This window comes from Malaclemys terrapin, chromosome 6 (genome assembly GCF_027887155.1).
Source record: "Malaclemys terrapin pileata isolate rMalTer1 chromosome 6, rMalTer1.hap1, whole genome shotgun sequence".
NCBI classification, from domain to species: Eukaryota; Metazoa; Chordata; order Testudines; family Emydidae; genus Malaclemys; species Malaclemys terrapin.
Genome location: NC_071510.1, coordinates 23,170,054 through 23,190,621, shown reverse-complemented (window position 1 = coordinate 23,190,621; position 20,568 = coordinate 23,170,054). Strand labels below are relative to the sequence as shown.

The 20,568-nt window shown below is 41.2% G+C and overlaps 1 protein-coding gene across 1 annotated transcript in view; it reads right to left on the bottom strand.

The window, feature by feature from the left end:
* The window catches only part of UHRF2 (ubiquitin like with PHD and ring finger domains 2), a 190,746-nt gene that overhangs the window by 142,554 nt on the left and 27,624 nt on the right, over positions 1–20,568 (bottom strand). Inside the window, exon 2 of the mRNA XM_054031771.1 lies at positions 5,695–5,937. Within this exon, the coding sequence (XP_053887746.1) occupies positions 5,695–5,937 (243 nt within the window). The remainder of the gene's footprint in view (positions 1–5,694; positions 5,938–20,568) is intronic.

The window sequence follows — 20,568 nt, the reverse complement described above, 5'->3', positions numbered from 1 at the left end:
GTAGCTCTAGGAGGTTGATGCGTAAGATGGATTCGGTCGACGACCATCTGCTCTGCACTATGTGTGCGTGTAGATGCATTTCCCAAACAATTAAGGAGGCATTGGTGGTTAGGATCATAGCTGGTGATGGTGATAAGAACAGAACTCCAACATAGACCTTGTTGGGCTGTGTCCATCACAGTAGTGAATCCTTGACTCACCCTGACATAGATAAAAGTTTGTGAATGCTGTGTTTGTGGGGGAGGTATACGGAATGGAGCCATGCTTGAAGACATCGCATGTGCAGTCTTGCGTGTCTGACCACAAATATGGCCGCTGCCATGTGATGAGGGGCCTAGACTTCAAGATGGGAAAAACGGAGTTAGTCGGTTGCCAAACTGTTGGAACATCAGAGATGGTGAGGATGACTGGAACAAGGGAAGGCTTCTCAGGGCCTCGACCACACCTTCAAAATAGTTGCTTTGGTGCTGGTGAGTGAGATGTAGCCCCTTCAGAAGTGGGGGGGGGGGGGGGGGAGTCTACATTTAGTTGGAGCTTTTTGTCAACGTCGTTGGGTGTGGTAATGTCACTGAGGGGTGTGCTGTTGGGTTCGGGATCACGAGGGGAGTTGGTACTTCCCCAAGTGTGTCTCTGCTTCTGGCGCGTATATCCTGAGAGAATGAAGTGTAGCTTGCAAGTCTTTAAGGGAGTGCAGAGAGTTATCTGTGCGTTCCCAGAATAGTTTCTGTCCTTTGAATGGTATGTCCTATACTGTGGTTTGTATCTCCTTAGGAAAGCCCAAGAGGTGTAGCCATGATGCAAGTCTCATGACCATAGCAGTTGCAATGGATTGGTGACTGGAGAGCCTAAAATGAGGCTTGTAGGGCCATACAGGCTAGGTGGTGTCCCTCCACTATCAAGGACTGGAACTGCTCCTTTTTAAGTCTCTGATCAATCATGGCTAAGTTTCTCCAATTTAAAGTAGTTTAGATAATTATACTTGGCCATAATTTGAAATCCTCAACTGTAGCGTGACTGAAGAGTATGTCTTGCATCAAAATAAGTCCAGGTGTTTCCAATCTCTGTCTGGATGGCTAGATCAAGATCGGTACTAACGACCTCTCTCCTGTGCCACACTGACCACTAAAGAATTTGGGGGGGGGGGGTGCAAAAATAAAAATTCAGCATCCTCTGCTGGAATGTAATATTTTCTATCAGCGTGTTTGCAGGTCAGACTGATGGAAGACGGGGTCCGACACAGAACCTTTGCAGGTTCAAGAAAAGCTTCACTGATTGGTAGTGTGATCTTTGCGGAAGAGGATGTGTGGAGGATATCCAGCAGTTTATGCTACCAGTCTTTGACTTCCTCCAGTGGGATCTGTAGGGAGTCTACAATCCTATGGAATAGATCTTGGAACTGCCTGGAGTTATCGGCAGATTTAGGGGATGGAGGCATAATCGCCTTCTCAGGTGAGGAGAAGGAAAAATGTAAAGTTGGGGAAGCCTGCTTTTTCCTCATCTTCCTCCTCAGTTGGTACTGGTGACGGTTCAACTTCCTGACGGCAAGACGCCAATGGAGAAGGGAGGAGTAGGTCTCCAGCTTTGATCTCTGGGAGGGTTCCTGAATTGTGCCCCGTAAATAGCCCAAGGGTCCCAATATGGCCAGTTTAGTGGGAGTGGCACATGTGGCTGCATCCATGGTGGTCCCTGCCAGGATTGGGGGGTCGTATAGCGAGGATAACCCGGTGCAATTTGCCCTCGTCCTCCTCCTCACTGGGGAAGATCCTCGGCAAAGAGGGAGGAATGTTGAGAGTCTAGAGAGGAGGGTAGAAGTGGGGGGAGGGCCAGTCGAAGAAGGGGATATTCAGGAGCATCAGATATCAGAAGGTCTTTAGGTATCTGAAGTCTTGTGGAGGAGGAAGGAACATCATCGGTGCTGTTGTAAGTCCAGCGCCAAAGAGCGGGTCTACATTCCTGAAGTTTCAGAACATGGCACCAGAGATTTAGCTGGTGCCAAAGATTTGCCTGGTGTCAATGGCTTTGTTGGTGCCAGAAATGGCATTAGTGCTGCAAGTGGGCTGCCTCGGTCCTCAAAGCTGGGAAACGGCACCAAGGGCTGAAGGTCTGCCTGGATAGAGTCTTTAGACAGGTTTCTTTAAGCTAGTACTAGAGATACTTAGACAAGCCCTGGAGTTATGTCCCCTGTCAAATGAGGTTGAAGCCACCAACCTAGCTGGGAACAGTGTTCTGGTGGGCTATGGCTCAGAGTGAGAGGAGGAGGAAGCCCATTTCTTGTCATCCGCATGCTCACAGGATGACTCTCTTGACAGGGCGTGGAAGAGTGGGGTTGACAAATGACCTGGTAGAACATGAGGGCCTCTCTAGGGAAGAGTTCGGGTCTGATGCCGGAAGAAGTGATTTCTCCATGAGAAGTTTCAATCCAAGGTCCCTATCTTTTCTGGCTCTGGGTTTCAGGTCGAGGCAGTGGGATCACTTTTGAGGAACGTGTCCCTCTCCCAGATAGCAGATACACTATGGGTGGCCATCCATTATTGAGAAGGCAGCCCCGCATAAGATGAACTTCTTAAACCCAGGAGAGCCAGGCGTAAGAGTAAGAGAAAAGGGCTTCCAGTTGGGAAATGGGAAAAACAGAAGCCTAATCTAGGAGAACTGTAAAGATAAAAGTTAACAAAACAAACAAAAAAATGTTATACAGATAGAAGGAGAAGGAAGTGTAGCTAGTTGTTTTTCTATCAGGTAAGGCACTATATATAAGGGAATAGGAAAAGCTGGCTCTCCTAGTGGATTCCATCCCAGACCAAAGGCAGTAGACAAAGAACTGGGGGTGGTTGGACTGCACAGTACTATATATACACATCCCGCACACCACGAGAGAGGGGAGGTGCACATGTGCAGTCCAACAGGCACAGCTAGTGAAGACCTCTTATCCCAGGTGCCGGGGGTGCAGCTGCACCTACAGTGGAGCACCCACAGGGATATCACTCAAAGAATAACTACTCAGTTTCCTTCATAAAGTCTCATAAAAGGATTTTTGCCAAAGGTTTATGGAAAGTCCAAGTAAACTATATATCTTTATTGCTCCTTCAAGAATTCAATTAGGAGAGGCACAGACGCAATACTGGTTTAGCCCTATGATATTTAATCTAAGTGTTTAATAACTGTTTGAAGTTATTTCAACTACTATACCTGGTAGTGATGTTAGGATCTGGAATTTTCAACATCACACCTAGCACTTTAAAAAACCCTCCAGCAAAGTTGCTGATTTTAATTAGCAGTATATTTTTGTTAGCAGCTAAGCTACTTCATTCTTAAGGTCCTTCAGAACTCTGGAGAATAGCATTTGGTCCTGGTGACTTGTGGCAAATTAAATTATCACTTTTCTCACGACACCTTTTCTTTGGATACCACAGTTTCTGACAGCACCTTCCTTTTAGTTACCTGAGAACAAAAGCCATCTACACATCCTCTGTTGTCAAGACTGATGCAATGGAAGCATTCAACTTCTCTGCAATGTTTTTAATCCTCAACAATTCATCCCTTGACCTGATAGTCTAGCAGATCCAAGGACTCTCTTGCAGGATTCCTACTTCTAGGTAAAGTATTTCTCAATGTTTATAAAGCAAGTAGCGAGACACAAAAATACTTTTTGCCATCTTATACCTAAGCATGTCATAGTTTATGTTCCTTTCCATTAAGCAGGATTTTTTTTAAATTATATTTTTGGCTTGAATAAACTCTTATAACCTGCCATTTAACTGGAATGTTTAGGGAAGGATCCCTAGTCAACAGAATGCGCCTGACATCTAGAAACTGCAAGGAATTTAACACCTGCATTCACACAGAATCTCAGGGTTAGAAAGGATCTCAGGAGATCATCTAGTCCAACCCCCTACTCAAAGCAGGACCAATCCCCAGACAGATTTTTGCCCCAGATCCCTAAATGGCCCCCTCAAGGATTGAGCTCACAACCCTGGGTTTAGCAGGCCAATGCTCAAACCACTGAGCTATCCCTCCCCCCTGTTATCAGTATATTAAATACTTTTCTGTATATCCTAAAACCAAAGTGCTTGAAGGCGATCTTAGAGAAGATTTGGCAGTCCTCAACAACATCGTGATGGCAGAATTTTCTAACTGCCTCCATGGAGATGGTTCACTGAGGCAGATAAGGCAATCAGGTGGTCCCTTTCTGTGCAAGAAGGATAATTTACCTTCTCCTTTTCACCCTAAAAAAAGGAGGTTAGAAAATAAAATAACTTAAGAAAGCCCCTACCTTAATTTCCTAAAGGCTATTGATAAGTGTTTATTTTAGCATCTCTCTGAGAAATCCATCTTTTCGAGGTTCTTTCTGATTTGTGGTGTTTTCCTTCATCCTTTGTCTTCTTCTAGATTATGTCTACTCTGGCAACTGAACGACAAAACTTGTGTCTTTGGGGGGAGGGGCAGGTTAACACCTCTGAAAGACCAAAGTCCTGCCGACCTAGCTCCAGTGTGAACAGTGCTTCGTCAGCAGAAGTGCTCTCCTGCCATCAAAGCTAACGCCACTCGTTGGGGGTGGAAGTTTTTTTTTTTTTTTTTTTTTTTTTTTTTTCCAACAGGACAGCTGACAAACATCTGCTACGCTGTGTGCCTTTTAGCAGCACGGCTGTAACGACACAGCCGTGTTGCTAAAAGCTGCGTAGTGTAGATATAGCCCTAATGAAAGGGGAAAAGGGAGCACAGGAGTTGAAGAACAGGCTTTATGATTCTAGTGTAAGAAAGAAAGAAAAGGGAAAATTAGTGGATAGGAAGTGGGAAGGCCGGTGTCTTTATATCAGATGTAGCTGACAGGTTTTTCGCCTCCTTGCTTCTTAGCTGGTGGTGTTATAATGCCAATTGTGTGGGATGTTGTTGGATAGTGCAAGTGAGGTATGATCAGAAAAGTATCTCCCATCTGTTACGCTGATATTGTAACAACAACTTTTAGGACATATTAAAGTGACTTCATATCAGGAGAGTGAGCCTCATGAAGCTGTTTCTCCAACTTGCAACTCAAATTGTAAGCCTCAGCTAGAAGAAAAGTGCTACTTATGCCCTATCGCCTTGAACACTACCCTGCACACAAGACAGCTCTCTAATTTCTCACAAGATAGACAGACGCTGGACAAAGCAGAAAAGAGGCTGCCTACCATGAAATCTGTAATTTCTAGTTTGTCCATCTACATTGCAGCAAGACTAGATCATCTGCCCAGATGAGGAGAAAAAAAGACCAAGGTTTTCTAATACATTTGACCTCTTACTGTGCAAATTTAAATCTAAACATTTTTGTAGTAAGATGGCTTACTATTTTAGGCCCAGTTCAGCAAGTTATCTTACACATGTCTAACCTTAAGTATGTGCCTTAAGTATACTGATCAGAGTCTTAGACATAAACTAAACACCTAAATCCCATCATAGTGAAGTTACCTACTGTACCTAGATGCTGTAGCAGACGTGTGATCATTTTTAACAAATCTTGAATTAAAACAATCCAGACAGTACAACTGGCCCTGATTCTCTTAATACTTATACACATGCTTAATGTTAAATTTGAAGTCAGTGGGTCTATGCTCATGTTTAAGGTTAAGCACATGAGAGTGTTTCAAGGATCTGGGTCTATATAAGCTATAGAACTGAACCTAGAAATACAAAACAGATTATTTCAAAACTTGCAAATACCTTATACAATCCAATGCCAGGATCAATGAGAAATGACCGAGCAGATGTAGATGGCTGATTGGGCGATCCACTCCCTGTTGTTCTCTTGACTTTGTTCTTACAGTTGGCAATAGCACACGGGTTGACTTCTCCGTCCTTATTAGTCAAGGAAGTGGTAGGAGCATCAGACTCAGTCCGTATCAAAAGCTGAACGATGTCGTTTAGTCCAACATTGTAATCGAATAAAGTATGTCCATCTTCCAGCTGTCAAAAAAGAGTAGATTTTATTTTGCAAAGCTCCATCTTAAGAAATATTGCTAAGATTTCCTCTTAACGCAATAATTCTGTACAATAGAAAACTGTAATGTATTTTTTAAATCACTAATTAAATGACTTCTATGTGGTCATTGTTTTTGTCGGTTTCTTGCTAGAAGTGAACAGTAAAACCCTTAAGTTCAATGGGAACAAGATTTCACCCAATGAGATTACTCACAGGCATAAAAACTATACATATGCATCTTTGCATGATTTGGGCCTTACTGTATGCATAGGCGCCGACTCCATGGGTGCTCCGGGGCTGGAGCACCCACAGAGAAAAATTGGTGGGTGCTCCCCATGCTGCCCCCCACCCCCACCCCAGCTCACCTCCTCCCCTAAGTGCGCCGGAGAGTCCAGCTTCTCCCCCCTCCCTCCCAGCGCTTGCGCCATGAAACAGCTTTTCACGCGGCAAATGGTGGGAGGGAGGGGGAGGAAGAGGCGTGCTCAAGGAAGAGGCAGGGCTGAGGATTTGGGGAGGGGTCCAATGGGGCAGGGAAGGGGCGGAGTTGGGGCAGGCACGAGCACCCACCAGCACCAAGGAAAGTTGGTGCCTGTGGCCGTATGAGGGACAGTCTTCACTCATTGATATATTTTGCTTTCCACAACCAAATCTCTGTACAACTTTTCATGAATGATGTACCCGAATACTTGGACACTAAATATCTAAACTGTCTTAAATTTATTCACCTAAATTTGAATTATTGCTGATTATGTACTAACGTATCATGACTTTTAAAAACAAAAACTTTGTATTTGTGGATAATCTAGCACTATACCCAAATGAACACACACTTTTCTCAATTTGTGTATTATATAATTTTAACATTAGCTTTAATAAAAATTTTAAATCTGAGATGGTCCACTGAGAATGCAGATCACAACTACACTGCCTCCAATACCATTATGTGGTTAAGTGTGGGAAATGAAGTTTTACTGACAACCACTCTATTGTGTACAACGTCACAATTCACCCTTTCCCAATCTTTTCAAAGCAGCAAGTCAATATTTTAGACTTAAATAATCTTTTACTATCAGTTTTCTAAAATATCCAGACAGCCACAAAAGGGGTAAAACTAAAATTGAACACAAAAATAGGTTTACCTTTTGAAACAAAAACAGAAATACTTATTATGTGAGATAATTAGAGAAAGAATGCAATTACCTATCTTAGGCCTTCAGATTTCTATAAAGAACTCATCTGTATCAAGAGCACCCACAAATTGGATTTAGGAAAGAAAGCTTGCTACTCCAGGTTTAAGACCAGAAGGGGTTAAACATATGGGTTTATTTAGCAAGCCTTGTTAACTTGCCAGTTAAGAACTATGGCCTCCAAGCCACAAAAGCACTTAAGTCTTAGATTTAGATGCCTAAATCCCAGATTTAGGCTCTACTGCAATCCACGAAACTCCTGCCCAGTCCTGTAGGCACCTAAACTCGGCATTTAAGTTTTCAAGGTAAAAATGTTCTATAGGCATCACTGGGCATTCTCAATGTTGATTCTCTAGGCACCCAGACACATCTATCTAAGCTCCAGAGCTATCCATAAACTGCGGGAAGAGAAGCATTCTTCTGCCTCAGTTGCCGGCAGGAGTGTTCTAACCACGAAGCTATGAGATATTCTGATGTGGGACTCACTCAAATTCTACGGTTGCAGCTGTTCCACTGTGGATAAATAAAGGAGTGACTGAAGCAAGGGAACTAGACCCTGGGTCTCCCACCTCCCTGGTAGATACCCTAACCACCATCATGAAATGTCACTCTCTCTGGTCAGTGACTATTAAACTATTCATCCACAGCAGAACAGTCACTCAGCCAGAGCGAGAGCATGAGTATGATTCTAGTCCAACAGTTAGGGCATCCACTTGAGAGATGGCAGACCCAGGGTCCAGTCCCATTGATCCCATCACTCTTTCATTATGTATCCATAGTGGAACAGCTTCAAAAGAAGAGACTGAGGGAACTCCACATTAGAATATCCCATATCTCAATGGTTAGAGCACACCCGTTCGAGTCCTACCTCTGTGTCTCCTTCTCCGCCTCCAGTAGAATGGGGGGGGGGGGGGGCGGGGGGGAAAAGAACACCTTGGTCCCCCACATCCCAGGCAACACTCTAAGCACTGGGCTAAAAGTTGTAAGGGAGGGCGGAGGGGGGGGAAGAGAAGGCACCTCCTCCCCACAGTGTGTGTGGAGTGAGGCAGGTGCCTAACTCATTCCCACAGAAAACAAGTTCTATCCATCTCCAGGAGAGGGATTCCCATTCATGGATCATTCACAAAGATAGGTGCCTCCCTGCAGCCTGGACTTAGGTGTCTATCTCTGTGAGACAGGCAGGGCTTAGGACACTACCCTCATTGGACTTCTTCCAGTGAGTTGGGGAAATAAAAAAAATAAAAAAATATCCTACATCAGAATTTTAATCTTTTATGAGCATACGAAATGCTAGAAAACTAAACAGGAGGTGGGATTAGTACTCTTCCCCCACTTCTCTTTGAAGGGAAGGAAAGAATACAAGAACGGCTATACTGGATCAGACCAATGGTTCATCTAACCCAGTATCCTGTCTTCCAACAGTGGCTGTGAACCCCCCACAGCTCTCAGTGCCCCACTTCAGTCGCTGCAAGTGCTCCTAGGGCTTGGCTACACTTGCAAGCAAGAGCACATTAAATCAGCCCCAGGCACCCTAACTCCTGAGGTGTCCACACTGGCAAGGCACTTAGAGAACGCCCCTGGTAATCCACCACCACAAGAAGCATAGAGCTTGCTGCGCCTTGGCTGAAACGCCCGCGTGTCAGTGTGGGCGACGTGTTGCATTACTGCGCTGTGACTGGCTTCCAGAAATATCCCATAATCCCTTGAAGTCAAGTGGTCACTCTGGTCATTGTTTTGAACTCTGCTGCAGGCATGCAGATATCCCCTTTCAAAGCCCGTTTCTGACAGCCGGCATGCTTATCTGCTCCGGGACACAAAGCAAACCATTACTGTGGAATGCTACTGCTGCCGCGGCAGGCGTGTGCATGTGAGAGAGGCAGGGTGTGTGTGTGTGTGGGGGGGTGATGTCGGGGTTTCCCCCTGCCGCTGTCTGAACTTAGACAGCACGTGACACTCTGCCCCCCAAAACACAGTCTCTCCCCCAACATACACACAAACACACTCCCTGTCATACACATCCCATTTGAAAAGCACGCTGCAGCCACTTGCACACTGGGATAGCTACCACAATACACTGCTCTCTGTGGGGTTGCAAGAGCTGCTAATGTGGCCACGCCACTGTGCTTGCAGCTGACAGTGTAAACACATAGCAGCTTTCCCTGCTTGTGTCTCCAAGGGCTGGTTTAACTCCCGGTGCTCTACATCTGCAAGTGTAGCCATAGCCTTAGTTACACCTACTAAGGGACATAAAAGGCAGTAAGAGGAGCTTCTATAAATACATTAAGAGTAAGATGAAGGAAGTGTAGGTCCTTAGCAGGGAAGGAGAGCCAGTAACAAAAAGAAAGAGGTGTTTAATGCCTATTTCACCTTAGTTTTCACTTCAAATCAGTTATTACTAGATGCTTAACGCAATTAATATTAACAAAGCGGAAGAAACTCAAGCCAGAATGGGGGGGGGGGGGGGGAAGCATTTAAATAAGTTAATGTATTCAAGTCTGCAGAACCTGAGAAATTCACCCTATGGTACTTAACGAATTAACTGAAGCAATCTTGGAACCATTAGCAATTGTCTTTGAGAATTCATGGAGGATGGATGAGGTCCCAAAGGACTGGAGATGTGCAAACAGAACCTCTCTTTAAAAAAGTAAATAAATAAAATAAAATAAAATAAAAAGATAGCAACAAGGACCTGGGAATTATAAACCAGTCAGCCTAACTTTGTTCCAGTATCTATCCATACTCAAATTATTAAACAATAAATTTAAGCATCTACAGGATAACAGCATTTTAAGGAATAGCCAGCATGGATTTACCAAGAACAAATCATGCCAAACCAATCTCATTTCCTTCTTTAACAGGGTTATTGGCCTAGAGGATAAGGGGAAGCAGTAGATGCAACACAGCTTGATTTTAGTAAGGCTTTTTTAATATAGTCCTACATGACAGTCTCATAAACTAGAAAAATGTGATCTAGATGAAATTATAATAAAGTGGGTGTACAACTGGTTGAAAGAGACCACACTCAGAGTTATATTAATGGTTCACTGTCAAACTGGGAGGGCGTATCCAGTTGGGTCCCACAAGGATCTGTCCTGGATTTAGTATTTTCATTAATGGACTTGGATAATGGACTGGAGAGTACACTTATAACATGTGGATGACATCAAGCTGAGGAATTGCAAGCACTTTAGAGGACAGGATTACAATTCAGAACAGTCTTGATCAACTGGAGAATTGGCCTGATATGAACAAGATAAAATTCAACAATCACAAGTGCAAAGTTCTGCACTTAAGGAGGAAAATAATAATAATAATAATCAAATGCACTACTACAAAATGAGGAGTAACTGGCTAGGTGGTAGTACTGCTAAAGAGGATCTGGGGGTTATAATGGATCACAAATTAAATGCGAGTAATGATGCGATATATTTGTAAAAAAGGCTAATATTCTGTGGTGTGTTAACAGGAGTGAGGCCTCAGCTGAAGTATTGGGTCCCAGTTCTGGGCATCACACTTTAGGAAAAATTGAGATAAACTGGAGAGAGCCCAGAGGAGAGGAACATAAATAAAAGCTTTAGAAAAACCTGACTATGAGGAAAGTAAAACAAACATAGTATGTTTAATCTTGAGAAAAGATCTGATAAGTCTTCAAATGTGTTACAGGCTATTATATAAAGAGGACTGTGATTAATTGTTCTCCACATCCACTGAAGGCAGGACAAAGAATCTGCAGCCAGGAAGATTTGCAGGATAGTTAAGTATTAAGTTAAAAGTGGTTCTAAATTTCTGTTAACCTCATTTATGTCTACTACTGGCTAACAATATTTGCCAACTAGAGCAACAGCCTGCAAGCTATACACTGCAAAACTGCTATCCAACAGCTTCATGATACAGAATGTTAAATGATTCTTAGGTGCCATGTCTCCACCTAAATGTATCACACTTCTTTAGCCTCACTGCACTTCCTTGAGGTGGGGGGAGGAAACTATATTCCCCTCTTAAGGGTTACTACTGGTATAATTTGCAACATAGACAGACAGACTGACTGGGAATGTGTACAGATAACTTTCCTTTATATTTGAACATTTTCCCATGTATGTGCGTCAGCTTTAGTGAACCAAAATTGTTTAACACCCCCCCCCAAAAAAAACAACTGATAATAGTCCTAAAGCACTATAGCAAAGTAGGTAGAAAGTTTTTTATCAGAGCCAGTTAGCTAGTGTTTTTTGTAGCTGACAAGAAGCCTTTATCTAGTTATTTTTCTGGGCCTCAAAAAGTTCTCAAGCTATCCAGGATTAGTTTTGTAGACTGTTGCCAGGGCCAGTCACTCTGTTTCCCAGAGAGAAAAGTCAACTAATCTACATGTGGCAGATCAGAAGCATGACTGGCATTAGCACCCAAAAAAAGGCATCGCGGCCCTTTGGATTCAGTATTCCTGCTACTCTCCTCCCCCTCTACACAGACTAGGTAAAAATCAATGGTGCTACGCCTGGCTCAGAACTGCTAACTATTTCTGATCACTAGTACTAATAAATATTTAAAAAAGAGAGAATAACTATGGCAATGGTCTTCTTCCTTGTTCCTCACAAAGGATCTCTTGTACCTTTAATTCTTCTATTCAACTCCACTAGAGCTGAGCCACAAGTCTTGCTATTAGAGCACCAGGGAGAGTAGCCTGGGCATAGCTGTGGAAACAGGACTTAAGTGGTTATAAAGAGGAGCAGAACAGGAAATGTTTAGACTTACAATGCTTAAAATGTTTAGACTGACAATTTCCTTGTATTCCAAAATGGTTGGGGGGGTTTTTGAAGGGGGAGGGGTAGTTTGTAGTTCAGGGTGAATAAAGAGATTCTTTTTTAAATCTCTATTTTAATTCGCTAAATAAACATCCCTGAATTAAATCTCAAATTGACAATCTACGTTAAAACCTAATGCTACTATAATCTAGGGTTGCTGATTAATCGAAGTTAACTCATGAGATTAACTCAAAAAAATTAATTGTGATTAATCGCACTGTTAAACAATAGAATACCAATTGAAATTATATATTATATAAATATATTTATATATATTACATTTTCAAATAAAGTGATCTCAATTACAAAACAGAATACAAAGCATACACTGCTCACATTTTTATTACAAATGTCTGCACTGTAAAAATGATCAAATATAGTATTTTTCAATTTACCTCATACAAGCACTGTAGTGCAGTCACGATCATGAAAGTGCAACTTACAAATGTTGATTTTTTTGTTACGTAACTGCACCAAAATACAAAAAACTGTAGAGCCTACAAGTCCATCCAGTCCTATTTCTTGTTCAGCCAATCATTAAGACAAACAAGTTTGTTTACATTTATGGGAGATAATGCTGCCTGCTTTTTATTTACATCACCTGAAAGTGAGAACAGATGTTCACATAGCACTGTTGTAGCAAGGTATTTACGTGCCAGATACTTTCGGCTACACTTGTCTAGTTACAAACTATAGAAATGATCCCTGAAAGTATTAAACAGTCTCATTCCCCTTCATGCTTCGGTCACCATTCCAGAGGACATGCTTCCATGCTAATGATGTTCACTTAAAAAAAAAAAAAAAAAAGTGTTAATTAAATTTTTGACTGAACGCCTTGGGGGAGAATTGTATGTCTCTGGCTCTGTTTTACCCGCATTCTGCCATATATTTCATGTTAAAATAGTCTCAGATGATGACTCAGCACATGTTGTTCATTTTAAGAATACTTTCACTGCATATCTGACAAAATGCAAAGAAAGTACCAATATGACATTTCTAAAGATAGCTACAGCACTTGACCCGAGGTTTAAGAACCTGAAGTGCCTTCCAAAAAAAAAAAAAAAAAAAAAAAAAAAAAAAAAATCGAGAGGGACAAGGTATAGAGCATGCTTTCAGAAGTCTAAAGAGCAACACTCCGATAAAGAAACTACAGAATCCAAACCACCAAAAAAGAAAAATCAACCCTCTGCTGGTGGCATCTGACTCAGAGGATGAAAATGAACATGCATCGGTCCACACTGCTTTGGACTGTTATCGAGCAGAACTGGTCATCAGCATCACCGCACAGCCTCTGGAATGGTGATTGAAGCATGAAGAGACACATGAATCTTTAGCACATCTGGCATATAAATATCTTGCAATACCGGCTACAACAGTACCATGCGAATGCCTGTTCTCACTTTCAGGTGACATCGTGAACAAGAAGCGGGCAAAATTATCTCCTGCAAAGGTAAACACGCTTGTTTGTCTGAGCAATTGACTGAACAATAAATAGGACTGAGTGGACTTGCAGGCTCTAAAGTTTTACATTGTGTTGTTTTTGAATGCAGTTATTTTTTGTACTTAATTCTATATTTGTAAGTTCAACTTTCATGATAAAGACATTGCACTACAGTATTTGTATTAGGTGAATTGAAAAATACAATTTCCTTTGATTTTTACAGTGCAAATATTTGTAGTCAGAAACAAAGTTAGCAGTGAACTATTTGTATTCTGTGTTGTAATTGAGTGTAGAAAACATCCAAATATATTTAAGTAAATGGTATTCTATCATTTAACAGTGTGATTTAATAGCACGATTAGAGATTTTTTTTTAATCGCTTGACAGTCCTACTATAATCTATTAATCATTTCAACTCACTGTTTTCATTTAATCAATACATATTTACAGTCAAAGTCTTAAATAAAGTCAAACCATGGAATTGGTGGAAGACTCTGGTTAAGTACCTGGGAAACAGAGTTCGTTGCAGTTTTACACCAGCTTTTGACAGCAGTAATCTCTCCTGCAGGTGCAGAGCATGTTTTCTTCAATTTATTCAGCTAGTTCAATTCAATGACAAGCTCATACAAAGGTGAGACCCCAATTGGGAGTTGAAAAAGCAAAAAAGCATATTTTTATTCCAATTCATGGATTGGAAGGGGAAAACAAAGTGTGAGAGGATGAGATCTACTAGTTCTAGTAAAAAGTATTGAAAGACATGGCAACCAGAAAGGAGAGACTACGGATAATGCTTATTTTTGATTTAGTTTTAAATGCAATACGTTTTGATAACCTTATTTTTCTTGTGTCGTTTAAGGTAGTTTTATTGAATAAAAAGCCATTCTTGTGCATTTAAAAGTTTCTACCTAAATGATACAAGTGATGAGAAAAAGAGTTAATCACCATTTTCTAAACATAACTAAAAATTAAATCTGACTAAATATATTTTAAGCTATAAATGTATAGCTAATGTGTCCCCGGTTAGCAAAAAGTAGCATCTAATTTAGTGTAAAAGCCATATTTAGTTGCAAATCAGTATGTTCTAGTGCTTTAATAACCAAATGACAATCAACCTCATTAGGGAAAAAACTGAAGCACAAAAACAAAAACAAAAAATTGTAAGTGAATTATCTACATTATGGTTTCCTGCTTGCCAATTTAAGGCATGATTAAAATTGGTAATTTAAAAGTCATCCTGTTGTATTCCTCCTCTACCCAAAGAGGTCCCAACAAGTGATTTCTTGTTAGACTGTGCTGAGTAAATAGGAAGATCCACACTGATTCTTAATCCTGTAATAGCTGTTGCATATTGGAAAATGATTTGAACCTCTTGAGATCTGTCAGAGTTACTGTATCTTCAGCTAATATTCCTTTTACTTTAATTTACCTAAACAGTGAAATTGGTTATGATTCAAAATAGCTTTTGTTACTCTACTCAGGAAAATATAAACCCATCTGAGTGTTCATTGAGCTAGTTACATTACGATAATTCAGTTCAACTAGAATTCAGCAAAGAGCAAGGCACTTCTTCTCATTCCAAATGACTGCTTTTACAGCTACAAACTGCATCAACTGTCCTTGTAGTAAGTCTGTTCAATACAAACTTGAAAAGATCGCCCTTTTAACTGAAAGTAAGCCACTTCATAAGTTTCAGTAACGTTACTTCCATGTAATCCTATTAATATTAAAAGCACTTTTCCGCAGATGTATAAAGGAAAAGTGTTTAATTCAAGTGTTTAATTCAGTTTTAGTTCAAGTAGTAATCTAAAGTTTTATAAGAAAAAAATGGCACCACACTGGTTTCATTTGTTCTCCAAGGTTGTTTTTTTTTGTTTTTTGTTTTAAAGGGCTTGCTTAATTAAAAGCGCTCTAAAAGTGCTGTTCATGATTCAGTTGAAGTTGTGTCCCCTTAGAAAGATTCTACTTAATATTTCTGAAATTCTTTATTCAGTTTTGAGAGACAAAGTGGGTGCGGTAATATCTTTTATCGGAGCAACTTCCGCTGGAGGGACGGGGGGGAGAGAGAGAGAGAGAGAAGCTTTTGAGCCACAGAGCGCTCTTCTTCAGATCTGGGAAAGGTACTCCCAAAATCACAGTAAAATGCAAGATGAAACAGAATATTTAGCATAAGTAGTTAACATATATTGTAAAGGCACCATTCAACATCCAGTGGGCAGTTACAACCTCTGCAGTCACCGGACAAAAAGAGGGGACCGGTGGGTTACAGATTGTTGTAAAAAGCCATAAATCCACTCTGTGTTCAGTCCATGATTTTTAGTATCTAGAAGAGTAACGAATTTAAGCTCCCAGGCTCATCTTTTGGAAGTGTTGTCCAGGTTTCTTTTGAGGACAGGATAGTGAGATAGAATGATCATTTTGTGAGAAGCATTCACCCAGAGGTGATGGGGTGTTTTTTATCTTATTTTCCCGTGCAAGTTCATTCAAGAGTGTAGCAATTGTTTGGTTTCAGCCACATAGTTGTTATTGGGGGGGGGGGGGGGGGGGGGGAGAGTGCACTGGATGAGGTACACCACATGTTGTGATAGGCATGTGTAGGATCCATGGATCTTGAAAGGTGTGTTGTGGGGGGGGGGGGGTTGATCCCTGTAGCAGTGGAGATACGGCACAATAAAAGATATTACCTCGCCCATTTTTTCCTCACTAATATTCTAGGACTAACACAGCTACAACTATACCACATTATTCAGTTCCAAGCAGTTCCAGTGTTGGTCTGTCCTGTAAAAATTCTATAGCAGTGAGAACTTTTATGCTGCAAGTACTAGACATTAAAACAAGTCACGGAACATTTTAAAACAAATGAAATTTTAGTACAACATTTCAGAAGTTATAAAGTGTTTCTTCTGTGTATCTGCAGGGTTCTAGTACCGTAATTCTCCACCCCCCCACCCCCCGCCCTTAAAAACAATCTTGCACCTCAAGCAAGCTACCACCCTTCATAAAAAACTGGCTTCTGGTTACTGTGCAACCATATAGTTCCAACCGTCTTTTTACAGGTATGTTAGCCGCAAGGAAAGGGAAAAAGACTTCTGGTGCTTCAATTCTAGTGAGAATAGCAGCTGTAGAATTCTGGTCCAGAGGTCAGAAGGTGGTTGACCTGGCATACAAGAGCCCAGATTCTGCTGAATCTGTCACATGGCTCATAATACATTAAGTGGCCAGATTCAGCCTACCGGTTAGGTACTGGACACCACCAGCTTAGTGGCAGCCACCTGATGCTGTGTGCTTGGTACTAGAAACATTCAGTTTCCTTCTATACCTTTTCTCCTGGGGGGAGCGCCAAAAACCAAACTGCATTCACCAAGACAGGCCATGAGCGGCAGATGCCATCTGGAGTCACTCAAACTGTCTCATTCAGTACCACAATGCTCTTACTGCAGCCCACAAATTGCTATGATTTGGACTAAGATTATACAAATCTTGAAATGCCCTATGTAGATAGGTAGGCGCTAAAGTCAAAGCATACAAGAGCATGAGATAGAGGCAAGTATCCTGGAGAGAGCCAGAAGCTCTTAAGCATTCAAGTGAAGCACAAGTCCCAAAAATCACACTAGATTTGGTTTACAAAGGACTGAGGATCCTGAGCCGTTGTCTGTAGAACATATGGTGGTGATCTGGACAGTCCTGGTCACATGGTGGTTTAGTTTCCAGATACTATTCTATATTAAAATTCACAGAAAATCCCATGTCCATACTGATTTTTATAACTCATAAGAATGTCAGTCCTGAGATGATTGACTGGAGGGAAGGTGGTCCATGAAAGCCAACTGCCCAATTTTAAGAAATTTGTGAAGCATGGGTTAGGACTTACAGTTCAGTAGTACTCTGTCAGAATTCTGCTTACATCTGACTGGCACTACTGCCTCAGACTGATAGACAAGGTGGGTGAGGTAGTATCCTTTATTGGATCAACTGCTGTGGGCGAGAGACAAGCTTTTGAGCTTATGCAGAGCTCTTCAGAGTTGTCAGGCAACTAGTTAGCACAGTCAAGCTGTATTTTGTGACAGTCATTAATATATCTGCAGAGAGATTTTATAAACTGTACCAAAGTCAGGGTGCATAAACTCATTTAGCACTGATTTCTTTAAAGTGTTTACTTAATCAGATTTTTGTTTACATGTTACTAGTTCTTCCCTGCTTCTCACTTTGTCTCTTAAAGCAAGAGACATTCACGTTAGCAATCTGTCTTCCTAATTATCTGTAGACTTTCTATTTATGTGGTTTCCTATTAAGGAGCATCATTTAATGTATCCATCTAAACCAAGTAAGTTCTAGGGTCCCATTAACTCTCTAAGAACACCAAAACTCCGTCAGGAACTTCCAATATAGCCAGGTTATCTGCTTTTCGTTACCACCAACTTCCATTACACTGAACATTCACAGGTCAAGAAACATTAAACGATGCAGCCAGTTCTCCTGAGTTGCTGTGGCTAGGCATCTTGAAATATTTTAAAAAGGAGACTGAGCCTGACTACATTTGCAATATTTATATCAGTGTTGCTTACTAATATCTAAGCTAGTACAAACCTCTAGTGCTAAACCAATATACAGCCAGTGTCATTACATCAGTATAAATATCCTTCATATAGACAGACCTTAACCATCTTCAGAAACTGTCAGGCAAGTACACCTCTACCCCGATATAACGCTGTCCTCGGGAGCCAAAAAAATCTTACCGCACCGCATTATATCGAACTTTCTTTGATCTGCCGGAGCGCGCAGCCCCTCCCCCCTGGAGCACTGCTTTACCGCGTTATATCCAAATTTGTGTTATATCGGGTTGCGTTATATCGGGGTAAAGGTGTACGTGCATATGAGCATAAACAGGCAGTGCAGCATTCACAAGTCTAACTATGTACTACAGTAACTCCCAAGGGAGCTGTTTATCTATAATACATTAATATAAAAGTGACTAGCGAAATCAACTGCAATCGCTAATAACAAAGTCAGAAGATGTAAGTGTGACTAGTTTTGTGATGGAACGCAGCTAATATAGCTGAGAAAGTTTTGAAAGAAAATTAGTGTAAGTATGCATGGCTTTCTGCATATATTCCAGAAGTTACTGGCTAAAGACTTTTAAGGGAAACAAATCACATCATCTATTGCCTGCCCTTGATCCTGTGATGTAATGTATGCGGGTGAGCCTGAGAGGACACAGAGTTCCACTGATACCAATGAGGCCTTCATGAACCCAGTTGTGGGATCAGGGCCCACATGATTAACTTACTTTGCAACAGCCACTTTGCAGCTACCAAATACAGCTGTATATTTGTCATGTCTCAAGTAGGAAAGTGGAATGCTTTTGCAGATTGCCTAAAAATTTATTTCAGGATTAACCAAGAACTTGTAACTCCATGCTAGAAGAAAAATGACCACAGGAGAGAGAGACAGACACATGCTCGTTAAACCGCAAGCCTGCTCCTTGGTCGTAGATAAGATTGAAACACCATTTAATTCATGGGAGATGCTTATGGTGAGGTGCTTAGAGAGAAACAAATAGTTAATATAAATTAGAACATGATACTGATCATTTGCTAGAAGCTAACAATATTCTGAACAATTTGCTCAGGAGTTCCTTCAAATACAAAAACTAGTAGAAACAAATTGATTCTACAGAAGGAATTCATGTTCAACAGCTGAAGCTATTGAAATGTTCAAATCTGAGAACTCAACTACAATCAGATGTTAGTGTCTGACGTCATTTTCTAGCATGTGGGGGTTTATCATGTGCCATTTCACACAAGAATCAACAAGATTTTGGATATACAGAAGTAGGTTTCTCACAGAAGTAATTAGATTATGTTGTTCACTTCATGGCAGTTTTGGAAAATTCAGAGATGCCAACTAGTAACACTGAAATGAGACACTTAGTGTATCTAAAATTGTATAGTGAACTAGTCTAAAATTGTAATAACATAATTTCAAGCTATGATGGAACTTTAAAAACTACCTGAATCACCTTGATTTAAATTGCTCCACCCTGACTATATCGTAATATGCTTGGAAATCTGTACAAAGTCTGACAAGCTCAAAATCTGATCGCTTTTTAAATGCCCTTTCAAGAACTCTCTAGAGAAGCCCACTACCACTAGCTTCAGGTGCTCAAATACTACAGAGATTGTACTGAAGGGAACAGAACTGCTTGTTTATTCAGTAAGTTTTTCTAATGGTAGATCAAAAACAGATTTCTTATTCTATCCAGATTTATACACTCCCAAAAACTAGGACTCCTTGGAAGGGAGAAGAAATAGCTTTGGGTCAGTAAGACATTTCTGACCAAATCTACAACTATCCTCCATAGCAACTGCAGCTACCACGAAGAAAGGTAACTGAGGAAAAGTTAAAGGGATCCAACGTGCTGACACAAGGTGCTTTTAGTTCCCTTCTTTGGGGAGAGAAAGGGTGGTGTGGAGGGAGGACAGATTTACAAGTGAGCACGTAGACGTTCACTTAACCAAAACTAACAGGAGTATTTGTAGCACCTTAGAGACTAACAAGTTTATTAGAACACATGCTTTTGTGGGCTACAGCCCACTTCCTGGGGACAGTCTTTGGTAGCACAGCTTCACTGGAACCATGTTACCAGGAAGTCAGAGCAAGGAAAAAAGCCAACACCCCATTGGCATGGAGGCACAGGGTTTCGGAGATGAACCTGTACTCCTACAGATCCCAAGGGAGTTGCAGCTGTTGAAGGATCAAAGACTCTCATTCCGCAGGAGGTTCCTGCCTCCATTTGAATAGTCTGGAAAAGATCTGTAAAGGTAACCCAGGAAGTTTCCCCTTTAAGGACTTCATGAGAGTTAATTCAGCCTGTCATGTTACAAACATAACCCTGAAATCAGTTTTATGGAGTTTATTAAGAGATCTTTCTGGATACCAGAAGCAGTGATCATAAACAAGAGAAACTGATATCAAGAAAAGAGTTAATACTCATCAGGAAACACTTTCACACTACTTCTTGTTCAGCCAATTGCTCAGAGAAACAAGCGTGTTCACATTTGCGGGAGATAATGCTGCCCGCTTCTTGTTTACAATGTCACCTGAAAGTGAGAACAGGCATTCGCATGGCACTGTTGTAGCCGGTATCGCAAGATATTTACGTGCCAGATGCTCTGAAGATTCATATGTCCTTTC